This window comes from Lathamus discolor, chromosome 2, assembly GCF_037157495.1.
Source record: "Lathamus discolor isolate bLatDis1 chromosome 2, bLatDis1.hap1, whole genome shotgun sequence".
Lineage (NCBI taxonomy): Eukaryota > Metazoa > Chordata > Aves > Psittaciformes > Psittacidae > Lathamus > Lathamus discolor.
This window is the reverse complement of record NC_088885.1, coordinates 137143057-137156248: the sequence shown is the minus strand read 5'-3', so window position 1 is coordinate 137156248 and position 13192 is coordinate 137143057. Positions and strand designations below refer to the sequence as shown.

Sequence of the window (13192 nt, the reverse complement as noted above, 5' to 3'; positions counted from 1 at the left end):
AATTCACTTTATGAATGTAATTACCTCAGAGAAAACTCATGTTTTTGGCAGCATCTAGACTTCTAAATTTAAAAGAACAACAAAAAGGCACGGACACTATGTTTACAGGAACCTGAATGCATATAACAGAAAATAAGATTGCTGCTGCTGTGTTTTCTTACAGACTGCTAAATTAGCATTATGTCATGGGAGTACTAAGCCTTCTCTAATCCATATTTCTAAACTCCAGAGAGATCTACACAGAAAACAGAGAGAAAGCAGAGAGAGCAGAGAGAAAACAACACAGTGAAATGATGCAACTAAGGCGTCAGTGAATAGAGCAGAAAGTTAAGATTTTAAAACCAAGCCTGCAGGGGTGTTCAGTGCTCTGTAAATAAAAAGCCAAGCACTCATGACACTCACCGAAAGTATCAACTTCAGCTTATAAAGGAAAACTACACAGCTTTTCTTCAATTGCGTTACCTCTCACACCTTTGAAAATCAAATTGTGACATGTTGTCTCACCTGAACCTGACCCAGAAGAGTAATCATCATCATCAATTGGATAGACGCCTGATGCTTCTTCAACAGAGCTGTTGTCAAGGTACAAGTCTTTATCAGAGGTCAAATCTGTTCTCTGGAAAACAGGTAAGAGAGAATGGTTAAAAACATTAACAGTTCTCCAGCGTAGCAGTCTCTTAATCTTTACTCCTATTTCGGAAGCTGATGATGGCACACTGAACAGTTTATAATTTCAGTTTATGCAACACATTCATCTAAGGTGTTAAAGAAATTCATAAAAATCGCAGCATAAAAAAATTTCCAAGGCTGCGCAACGAAAACTAGGAAACCACCCAATCTTTAGGAAGCAAGCCCCCTTCAAATCACACTTCATCTCATTAAATGCATGAATGAGTAAACAGGATTTGCAATATATTCTGCAGAGCTTCTGTAACAAGAAAGAAGCAAATCCCGGAAGCGAGGCCCTCTGTCAGGATCTCGAATATGACATATATAGGCTGTCACATGCAGACTGTCATTTGATCTCAAATGGGAAGCAACAAGAGCATGTAGCAAAACCTGTTTCACAGGTATATCGACCTCAATGCATCTCTCCTAAAATTTAGCTATAGCTTCAAGAGGCTAAGAAGTTGGGATTTTGTGAATTTCACCACATTAATGTCCCCAAGTATTCCCCCACTGAAGAGAAAGTCTGCTAAAACGAGCTGATAATAGAACAAGGTATCAGTCATCCTTTTAGACTGACAATTCAGGCTTTGAAAGACTAGACATTCTTTTCTTCCACAGCGGCTTGCACTCGATAGAACATGAACTTCCTTATGGGAGCCATGTATCTTTGATGACTGGGAAGGTACCTGCTGCTATTACTACTATTACTTTTATGACCATTTCTGTGAAGACCCATTTGCCACAACTTTTGAGAAGAGTATGACAGTTGCAAATGGAGTTTTAAGTCAAAAAGCCAAATACCAAAATGCTACATCAAAGTGCATCTTTTCTGTATCTCAGATAAGCACCCAAACCTGCTGCTCTGAGCACCAAGCATTTCCATCTTACTTTTTACTGCGTGGCATTGATTGCCTGGCTTATTCTGCCCAGCATTCACTGTAGCTTTCCTGAAGGCATACCAAACTGTGAAAGGGGTAACTCCTGTATGCAAAGACTCATATCAGACTTTCCAAGGTAATTTTTTTTCCCCAAAGACCTAAAAAATATTGTCAAAGATGTCTGTTACTTATATTTTTAGGAGTTGTTTGGCAACAGTTTCCTGTTCTAACCTTTTTTCACGGCAGAAAACTGCTTTCAGTTTGATCTACAGTGAGAAAATGATTCTTCATGGAAAGCAGAAAGGCCATTCTGATTACTAGACTATTTCAGAGTAAAAGACCTTTCCACTGGGGGTGCCTATAACACTTCACTGAAAAGCTCTGAACTAAAACAGCGTTACCCTGTTTTTCTTCTACAGAGGAAAAAGAAAAACAACATGACACTTGGTCAAAGTCTGCTCTTGCTATGGCAGCTTTTACCTATGGGATATGTGGGAGAAGAAAATCCCTGTTTTCAAGACAGGTTTACAAAAGGTCTACTCTCATCTGCTGCTGCTAGTTCACACGGTCTGCCTAGAACTGGCTGCAGTCCAAAGCAGAAATTCAAGACACTGTCTGGTCACCATCAAATGACTTAATTCCTTTAAAATATGTTTCCAAAGGAAGGCCTGAAGTACCTCGGTAGGTGTATAGGTGGTATTGTAATTAAGACACAGCTGAGACCGTTTCCGTGTAGGAAAACAACTCCCTGTCACAGGACAAATATCCTGCTGTTGACGAGGCTGCCACAATGGACCAAGACACTTCACCCCATTCTACTTTCGGCTACAATTGTGGTACAAAATAGCCCACTCTCCAATACCAGTCAGGAAAAAACAAAATGTATTTAAAAGAAAACACAGGTGGCTGACCATGAGTGCAGAAAAGGCATACAATATTCAAAGGCACTAAATGTGAACCAACACCAAGCTGGGAAAAAAACTGAAGACCTACCTGGAGAAATTTCCTAACAATGGAAACAGCCAATAGCATTTGGCAACAGCTGAGAAACTGCCTGAGTTTGCAAATGTTAGCGACTGAAAACTAGTCTGTATGAGAACAGAAGCATCACACATCCATGCCCAGAATTTTTAGTGTGCAGTAAAGACATGAACTTAGAAATCTGTTTAGTCCTTAGGCCATTTCCTACTTCTGTCTATATCAGAAGCAAACTTAGTGGAATTCAAAAACCAAACAAAAGTCCAAACCATCCTCCTGCAAAACCCCCCGTCTTCTTGCTCTTTCCAGCCTCACAGGACATAGAGAAGATGGAAATGATCACTGACAGTTCTTCTAAAGATTCAGTGTTTGTAAGACAGCTGAGCAGCTATCCCAGCCCAGCCCAAGCTGCAAGTGCCCAGTCAGCCAGGCTCCCCACTATCATATTCACTCCCTTTCTTTCAATGAATTATGGCTTTTCAGCTGCCAAAAAGCTTTCATTTCTAGCTATGCTGAGATGTTTTCAAGATTTAAACCAGCTGAAAACAGAGAAACAGAAACGGAAGGAAAGTCTGTGTAGTTTTCAGCAGCAATTGTATTTTTTTGTATTTGATCATCCGCTGTATTTTATTTGGGGGATGCAGAAGATACAATATGAAACATTATTTAATATATAGTATTGTGGGTGGTTTTCTCATTCTCCATCAGAATAAGAAAACTATTCCCCACAGTCTTACAGAATCAGTACAATATTTACTACAGGGAGTAATATACAGTACAGTGAACTCCAAATGCATTCAGATCAAACACCATGCTCCATCTGAGGAAGATGTTCTGCAGCTTCTCTGGCCACAGCCCCTTGCTTCAGCCTATTTCTAGTGCAAATGATCCTCATCTAGTGAAATTTGGGCAGGAAATGAGCACCCTCTCAAACAAAAGGCACAAAGACGCACACTAGCTTAAAAACCTGCAAGCATTGCCTACATAAATGCATTGCACTGTCCCCAAAAAGACTCTCTCTGCAAGTGGGCTAGCTGACATGGGGTGGGAGCACCTCCTCCTACACCCACAGCCTGCATCTCTTTTCCCAGTTGCTCAAAAGCATGTAGCTGCCTTAGGCCATTTGGAATGAAAGTTGTCTTAAGGTTTAGAATAAAATCAGAAGCCCAACAGTTAACACAAAATAATTCTGTGAAGATTAAGCTTAGAAAAATAAGATTGTTAATAAAAGTAAAAGAATGCTTCATTCATGGTCCTTCTGCATCAAGCACTGAAGCCATGTTTTGCAATTTTATGCTATGTAAAAATTAATTTGATTTAACATTTGCTCTAGGAATGTTTTCTTGCTTGTCATCTGGGAATCCATGGGGACCTATGGAGTACTTCCAGGGTGGAAAAACAGGTCTGTTGTCAGTACTCTTGGACAGAGAAAGGTCTGTACCAGCACTTCAGTATGCTCAGGAGGAAAAGTAAAAACGTTTGCAAATTACAACTCTATAAATCTATTTTTACTTATCATGAAGGCCAAATATTTCAGAGGCCATTTCCTATGGCTAACAATTGAAATGAGAGCCCTTATGACACTTTTCTGTAACAGCCTTATTTTCAGATCTATTAAAACGGCAGGAACACCAGGAAAGGATGTCTCTGTTATCAGTCCTTTAATCTGACCCTGAAGCCACAAAAACTGCTCATTACCTCTTGACAGAGATTGCATTCTCATCCATCATTGTTATCCCACATTTTATTCCAAGAATATAATGCTGCAAAATCCTGTGACCTAAATACTTCACATGCTACATGCCAATAATCACTGATTCCTGTCTGGTTATTGACTTCACTGGCATAAATCTAAACTTCATGGGTGCAGTGTAGATTAGCACCCATTAAGTTTGAAGTCTCAAACTCTTCTTTTTTTTTTTTTTTACTGAAGCTTACATTTCAAATGATTTTTAATTTAATAAATTTACATCATCCAGGACATTATAAAAAAAACCCAAACGCCTCATTCTGACACTAAATGGGAGAGTAAGCAAAACAAAAAAGCCTTTTCTGACTCTTCATCTCATCAAAAAAGTACAAAGTGCCCTGTCATAACCATTCCCTTTTCCAGTGCTGCCAATATAGTCATTCCTTTCAGTGTGTGGGGATAATTTAGGAGTAAGACGCTAGAGACTTTAATGCCATATAGATGAAGCCAAGAAAGCTGGTGCGAGGAACAGTGAAGAAGTAATGCCTACCACGGCTGTTGTGGTTGTTGGAAACTCAGATGGAAGAGCGATGAGTAACTGCTATATGGAAGGAAGCATTTTATTACTTACAGATGCACGCAAATCTCTCTTCTCTGCCTTTTTAGATATATGTACGGGACAGAGAATTTGAGGTTTGCAGCTGGGTTATTAATGGTACATTGCTTCCCTTTTTCCCCCAGATAGAAGTCCTTTAGATGCAACCCACTCAGTACGCACAGAACCAGGGAGTAGTATTTTAAAAGTGATGTTATATCACAGACACCTAAGCCAGAAGGCTCTGAATATTTGCAAGCATTACAGCTGTTGATTAGGTAGAGATCTTGAACGTAAGAAGGAGAAAGGAAACAGATTTTCCTCTTCTATTAACATATAATAACTATATAATATAGTGCTGTTCTATACATGCTTGTATAAAAGCATGCTCAGCTGGTGAGTTTGAGTTCACTGAAATGATGTATTCTTCATATAGACTACTTTTTTTTTTGAAAGCTAACTACCTGAATGCATTCATTTAAAGCCCAAGGGCTATTGCAGAGACTCCCATTGAAGAGTGAAAAAAAGGCACTTGTGTGAAGGAGAAGCTGTGTGAAGGAGAACCCTCTAGGCTTCCTGCTAAAGGAACTATGATCTACCATCCAACAGCAGTTAGTCCTAACAGGCCTCAGTATTGCCACCCCTGAAGAAGGCAGGTGTCTTCCTATCATTGTCTGCCATTTCTTTGCTTTCCCTGATCACACCAGAAAAGCTATTTCATCAACTGGAACTGTCCCATTATGAGTTCATTAACCTTGTCCAGGAAACTCTACAGCGCAAAACTTGAGGATCACTTTTCCATCGCAAGACACTAGGTTTTCACAAAGAAACACGCTAACCGGAAGAGCATTCACCTTCCATTTCTCATGGTGTTACTGATTCTCAGAGATGAGCTTCTCCTGGCTCTGACAGTGCTCATCAACCTCCTTCAGCCTGCACACTCCTATGCTGCTCGCATGTACCCTGTTACAAACATGTAATTTTGAAGGAGGATTTTATGTTACAAGGCATGTTTACCACTAATTGTCTTAATACAGATGTCTTTCTTTCCTTTCACTGGTATGCCCTACAGCTGGGCACCGAAGAAAAGAAGAGATGCAGTCCCCATTATTTCCATGAGAAGTGGTGGCTGCTTTTAAGGACTCAAAGGCCAAACTCTTTCCAGCAAACCCCACCTCAGTGCACTGTGCCAAGTGTGGTGGGGCCTTTAGCAGATGGCAGTGGGAGGCATGGTGGTAGGCAGTTGTGGGAAGTTTTGAGAAGCAAGCCACTAGTAATTAGTGATGTAATTTAAACACAATACACCTAGGATTCCCCATTTTCTTCCTGGAGAAACTGTACTGCCTGCACAATGGTGATGTGAGCGGAGTGAGTACTGGCTGCCCTACACCGCAGTCTGTGTAACTGATCACAGCAAAAAATATTCTTTCCATAACAACAGGCCCCAGATTGAATTTTCCAAGTTTGAGAGCGAAGGTTTTGTACAGAATCCAACATCTGCATTGCTCATTTCCTCTGAACCATTCTGACATGGTTACCATCTCTCAGTTTTACCTTGGAACAGCTCAAAACCCTCCAAGCACTCCCCAAGGCTGCTGCCTTTCCGTGCCTAGTTCTCCTGCTCATCCACGTACCCAATGTGAAAACCAGCCTTGCGATGGCAACTGCCTGGACTGGATTTGCAAAAGCCACTGTCTCCCCCACTGCTGGCTTTGGCCAGCTAAATAACAAGCTTTGATTGCCGTGACTCATTCTGGAGAGCTTATTTCCAAAGGTATTTTTAGAATCTTAAAGGACATTTGCTGCCCTTCATAAATTGACTTTGTACAGGTGTACCTACTAGTGTTGTAAGTCGGGTGTTTGCCCATAGGGATGGCGCTGCTGCTGGCAGCACTGCAGCAGGCTGAGACCCTGTCTGGTACAGCGCAGAGCCGCTACCACGGCTGGAGCACATGCCAGAAAGATTATTCACGCTCCTTGTACCTCATGTAGAACTTCCTGATGCTGCACAAAACTATAGCTTTAGGCCTCCAATCTCTCATGACAGATAAAGAAAGGGTTTGACCGCTCGTGGCTGCTGAGGAAAGGCAGAGAGCCCAAAATAAACACAAGTACTGCAAACTGCTTCTACTACTGCTAGTGTTCAACAATAAAGGAGTCTACCAAAAGAGCTGATTTACAGAGATTGCCTCATGTCAGAGCCAAGAGTCAAAATATGCTGGCTATTAAGATGCGCACAGTCTGTTACGCCAGACTAATTACCAAAACAGAGGCGTGTTTGACAAGAACGGCATTAATAAAACAACTCCTGCCCGTGTCAGGCATTTCAGCTGTCTATGTCAGAGCTTGCACTAAAGAAAATATATTGCATACATGGTGCTCACAGGAAAATGCTCCAAGGCAAAATGTCCCTGGGGTAAGGAGACACCAACAAGCCACCACTACATCAGTTACTGTTCACTTACAGCCATGCATCAAAGAAATCACAGTGCTGCAGTTGATAGATTTGTTTTCATACTCTTCACAAAGTCATAGAAACTTGTGTGCCTGTTTTCTAACAGTCATCTGTGCCTTTAGAAATATTCCCTTATATGTAATTACATGCTGTATGGTACCTTTTGTGATAACAGAACTTAAAACTGCAACAGGAGAACTTGTTCAAGCTTAATTGAAAATGTTTTTCTTCCCATTATAAAGGGTCACAGATCTGTGTAGTGGGTCTTTGGCCTGCTCACAGCTTTGGAGCAGAAGCTTGTCCTGCCTTGAGGAGAAAGATAAACACTCTCTTAAGTTCTGACCTGTTTGAGGAAAATTCCAATGGAAAAGGAATCTCCTTCTCTGGAGAAGAGAAGGCTGCGTGGAGACCTCATAGCAGCCTTGCAATATACGAAGGGGACCTACAGGGATGCTGGAAAGGGACTCTTCATCAGGGACTCTAGTGATAGGACAATGGGTAATGGGTTAAAACTTGAACAGGGGAAGTTTAGATTGGATATAAGGAAGAAGTTCTTTACTGTAAGGGTGGTGAGGCACTGGAATGGGTTGCCCAGGGAAGTTGTGAATGCTCCATCCCTGGTGGTGTTCAAGGCCAGGTTGGACAGAGCCTTGGGTGGGATGGTTTAGTGTGAGGTGTCCCTGCCCATGGCAGGGGGTTGGAACTAGATGATCTTAAAGTCCTCTCCAACCCAAACTATTCTATGATTCTATGAAAAAGCTTTTACCTTTCCACTTCTTTTCAGAGAGTCTGATTTCCCATTGTGCATCATTTATCTACTAGATGCACACAGAGACTGAACTTTAGTCTGTTAATATAATGACTTATCCAGAAGCTGTGTTGCCCAGGGTAGTACAGAGATTGCTGTATGAAGGTGCGTAAGAGAGGAGAGGTAGCACATTGGCAAGATCAGGCAGAGCTTTCTATCCTTACACGAGTATCAACAGCATGATTTGTGATGAAGGACAGATCAAACAACTTGCTCCATGCTCTCCAGCTACAATAGATATTTAGTAAATGAACAAAACCAGATCCTCATCAGTTACACAACAGCCCTCCCTAGGCTACCTAATTAGGCTCAAGCCCATGTGAAGTAGTATTAAAGGACTGCTAGTTGAGTGAGACCATAGTTGGATCTGCCCCTTCAAAAGATGCCTTCATCATCTACCCTGCAGAAGATTCCCACATCTTCATTCAGGTATGCGCAATTTTCTGGAACAACAAGCCTTTACAACTCTGTGTACCTCTGCCACTGCTACATCCCAAAGAAGAGCAGCTCTTCACATAGGCAGAGTCGCTTCAGATGATGCTCCACAGCCTCATCCCACAACCCAGCAAGTGAAAGCTGCCTGGATCAAAGGATATGAAACTGCAGTATTTTATTTTGTTTCTCCAGCAATGAGAGTTTCCTGTGGTTCTACAGCAGTTCATGCTGAAAGTCCATGCTTGAGAGAGGACCAAATGGTCAAATCACCTCCACAGACGCTACAGGTTAGGACCAAGTGACTTTCCTAACTCAATGACCACATAAACATACTACAACATAAAAATGGCTACTCAGGACTGATAGAGGAGGAGGGCAAATCTGATACACCAACCCAAGCAAACAGTACCTGCCGTTCACATGAACCCCCTTGATTTGATATCACATCACATTCCCTGACACTGTATCAACAGGTCTTTCCTTGTACATGAAACCTAGAATTAAACGCTGCAGTTTAGTTGTCTCTTTTACCTTGAAAATCTCTGGACTGCTTAACAGTCAAGGTGCAGTACACAGCAGTTCTTGTTTCCCACATAAAAGCAGAAGTTTAATACCAGAGTTTCTCTGGGAATCCCAAAATTAAAAGATTCAAAGCCCTTTCAGCCCTCACACCAAGCTATCAATCTGTGCAAAGAACAGTTTATTCCTCAACTCTGCCTTTGACGTAGGCACGATACAACAGGGAAACTATTTTAGAAGGTCTGCAGCTGAATCAGCTTCCAAAGTACTACTCCAGACTGAAATATTAAAGGGCAGTGTGCAGGCGAAACAGCATTGGAAGCCAGCAGCCAGCAATGTGCATCACGGATTGATTTCTCTCAATTAGCATTGCAATTTTCTGCATGTTTTCCAAAAAGCACCCATCAGTTTTGCCAAAAATAGGATCAAACCCACCATGCAAATCATTGTCACAGCTCAAAATGCTAATCATTTTTTTTAAGGACACATCAGCCCATGTGCAGACAGGTTAAATTTAAGGCACAGCGTGACCAAGAAGCTAAATACACTCCTTTGAAAATACTGAATGAAGAGGTTAGCCTGTCTTTGAATCACCAGTCACAAGTGTGACAGCAATGGAGGAAGCAGGTAGCTTTTGGTTTAGAGGTCATAACTACATGTACCTGCCCCAGTCAGTGCTTTTAAATCTAATGTGCACTTGCTCTTCCCCTCTCCTTTCATGCTTTACTGATCCTTTTTGCTAATCAATCAGAAGAACTAACACTTATGTTTTCCTCCCTCCTCTTGAGAATGTGGATGAATGATTAAAGCTGCCAGGGTAACCTCTTTGGCATGCATGCCAATAACTCCCCACCTAATAGCCTTTCCTCTGCCTCGCTGCCCTGGCCCACTGGTGATTACTGCAATCCCTTGAAGTGGTCAAATTGCAGGGCAGCCCCCATGGAAACCTATTTGGAGCTGTTCAAGCTCATACCAAAGAATGATGTTTTTAATACAGATTGTTCTTTTTAAAGCCCTACAAAAGCAGCTGTAATCAATCGTAGTGGGAGCACTCTAAACCTCCACCAGTTTCAAAAGCCCCATATTGATTTCTTTCCAGCCCATGGATTTCAACAAAATAACCCCATGTGAGGAACCCAGAATCAACTAATGTGAAATCATTTAAATTAAGATATTTTTGCCATTAGTAGCAAGAATTGGCAATAAACTCGCTCAATCAATTACATTCCTTTTCCATAAGCAGGGAAATTACAAATAAAACAACTGTATTATTAAAATTATATTATGTACCAATTAAATATTACTAACAAAGGTTATGTAGGGCAACTGATGTTTATCAAAGATGAGCAGGAATCAGCTTCACAGCTTAAGGAGTGAAATTTCCAGTATTAGAATGTATAATCTGTTATTCAGCAGGGATTCATTCATCAAGGTCTACAAATCTCCCAATGGACACTCCTGTTTGCCACCTGCAGCCAGCAGGCTTTTGGTGACATCCTACCAAAGCTCCCCACAGGTGGAAAACCAGCCACTGGTGGATCTAAAATCTGTTTGATATTCCTAAAATTGTGTGCCATCACAGCAATTAGCTGAAGTAACTTCCCTCCCTCCCAACAAACACATGCAACCTATTTCAGAAGATGGTCATAAACTGTTCCTCTAGAACAGAGATAAATGGTGGTGGTAACACACTCATATCCCAGGTTTGCTAGATTCTTATTTAAGGAAAGTAGAGCTCAAATAAGATTTAAGCATGCTTAAATGAAACACTTCTGTACCAGGACTCTAGTTTCATTACAACAGAATATGCAGGCTGTGCACTCAACATGAGAGGAAAGAATCACCCTTTGAAAAAATATCTTAAAAAAAACCCAAGAAACAAACAAAAAGCCCCAAATCATAATTTTTATACTACTTTGGGTGCTGAGAAAGAATATTTTCTGCTCAAAACTGGTACAATCTAATGATGCAAAATGCATGGAACTGCAGATCAATGTGAACTTTGCGTTAGCCAGCACAACATGCTACACATGCCAACTTCTTTCTTCACTCCATGAAAATGATCACAACTTCATTTATTCAGATAGCTACTTTGGGTAGTGCCTGAAAGCACACAAATAAGGGATCAGTTTGTCCTCTGGCAGGAAAAGCACTGGTAAATCCGAAACTTTGTTAAATTAGGCCAGAGGCCAAAATCTCCATGGCCAAAAAGATAAATGGTATCATTCTTTCCACTGGTATAGTCTTCTCAGACAGAGACAGCAACCACAGAAAGCATTGAGAGACCAGGTACATCCTTCTGAGATACCTCTTCATATTCCAGATCCCCAAATGGTAAGACAACAAAGATGACTTTATTGCTGTTTCCAGGTGCCAACTCCTACTCACTTCACTGGTCTACAAGATTAAGTTGTTGGATTCTGCACTCTGATCCCATCTTACTTAACTGAATTTTTGCTACAAAGGCTTCGTGTTCATATCCTCTTTGATGCATAAAAAGATAAGAAGTGAGTTTACTTCAGACAGGATAAAACATCATTCTAGTAACTTCTACTATAACAGCAGTTGAGTGAAATCAGAGATACAGCAGCTTGTACAGGCTGCATGGCTTCAGAAGCAGTCTTCTGTCTGGTATGCTGCCCTTCAGGCATGACTCCTCTCCTTCACCAGGGAGAATGAACTGGTGCATCACCAGCAGAAGCCTGCCTGACTCTCCAGCCAAAGATGACAGACAGGTTGGGCTGGGGGAGCCCAGCCAACTTCCTAGCCAGGTGGGGCTGAGGGAAAAAGGAAAGATTTTCCCTCCTGCCCTCTCTCTGCTTTTGAGTCTCCTGGTGGCTCCCTGGGGCTTGCAGTGTAGCACTGGACTGGGCAGACAATTCTGGACTGGGGGACAATTTCTTCTGAAGACAGATACAGTCCAGGGTTACATTTGGAACCTAAATGGACATACTGAGCAGAACCACTAAAAGAGAATTTGGACTATATTGTTAGCAAGTTTTCCCCGGATGTCTTTGCAGCTGGTTGACCCCATACCAACAGCACAGCAAGAGAAAACAAGACAGAGCCTCAGTGAAGCAGTCTGCTGTGAGCCCATACCTGCCGTAAGACCCTTCTGCACACCATAACAATTAACATGCATTCATATTCATAAGAAACACCTGTCTGCTCTTAAAAAAACCCACAAACATGCACAGAAAACATCAAGCTGAAACTGCATAGCATAAAGTACACTAAAATAATAGTCCTTGGGCAGTGGGAAGACTGATACCAGATTTCCTGCAGAGGTTCCCTTTCCCACCACAGTCCCAGCTCCTGACCCTTTCTCCTGGGCTACTCCTTCCCTGTAAACTGTGCATGTGGATGTGGCAGAATATGGATCAGACAACTCTGAAGATGAATGTATAGGAATTCCTCAAAATAAAAGTTTCAACTGAAATGACATAAAGGACCACCTTCAAATAGCGTGTTAAAATTCTCTGGTTTAAGGCATGGTCAAGAAAGCTGCTCTTTTAACTGAAGGATTAGTGAATGGCTAACATTGTTTCTCACTTATCATGAGTGGCTACCATTAATGAAAACTGTCTGATATAAGCTTCATACTGATTACCTTCAGCTGATGTTTTAAAAATAATGCTACATAAAACTAGAACCAAAGGAATTACATTCATAACAAAGGTAGGGATGAATTACACTGTATTTCATGAATTAGGTTCCCTTGATTTAAAGGAAAGCAAGCCAGGTAAGTTGCTTGACAGCATTTTTAACAGTGATAGATCTGACTGAAGAATAAAATACAACAAAGACTCTAAACAGTATTAAATATCTGTTAATAAAGAACAACACTTTCTTTCTAACATTCATAATTTACATCAGAGTTCTGCTGAAGGGAACAAAGACTTCAGTATTTCTATAGCCAACCTCCGAATCTTCATAAAACTGTCCCAGCACCATCAATACAAGGTTAGCAGCACTCTGCAATCTTTACAGCCCTACCAACGGTCTAAAGCTTTTAAAAATCCATATGCCTACAAAACATCCTGGAGCTGCTACACATTGAGGATTTCACAGCATTATTGACCTCGGCAGCCTCTTTATCCTCAGTAAGTTATTTTAAGCAACTTTCTGCCAGCAAGCAAGTCTCTGTTAGGCTTTGTCAGTATTA

General features: G+C 41.3%; 1 protein-coding gene across 1 annotated transcript in view; it reads right to left on the bottom strand.

The window, feature by feature from the left end:
• Window positions 1-13192, bottom strand: part of SDC2 (syndecan 2) — a 61734-nt gene that overhangs the window by 11144 nt on the left and 37398 nt on the right. The window contains exon 2 of the mRNA XM_065668656.1: window positions 505-616. Coding sequence (XP_065524728.1) covers window positions 505-616 — 112 coding nt within the window. The remainder of the gene's footprint in view (window positions 1-504; window positions 617-13192) is intronic.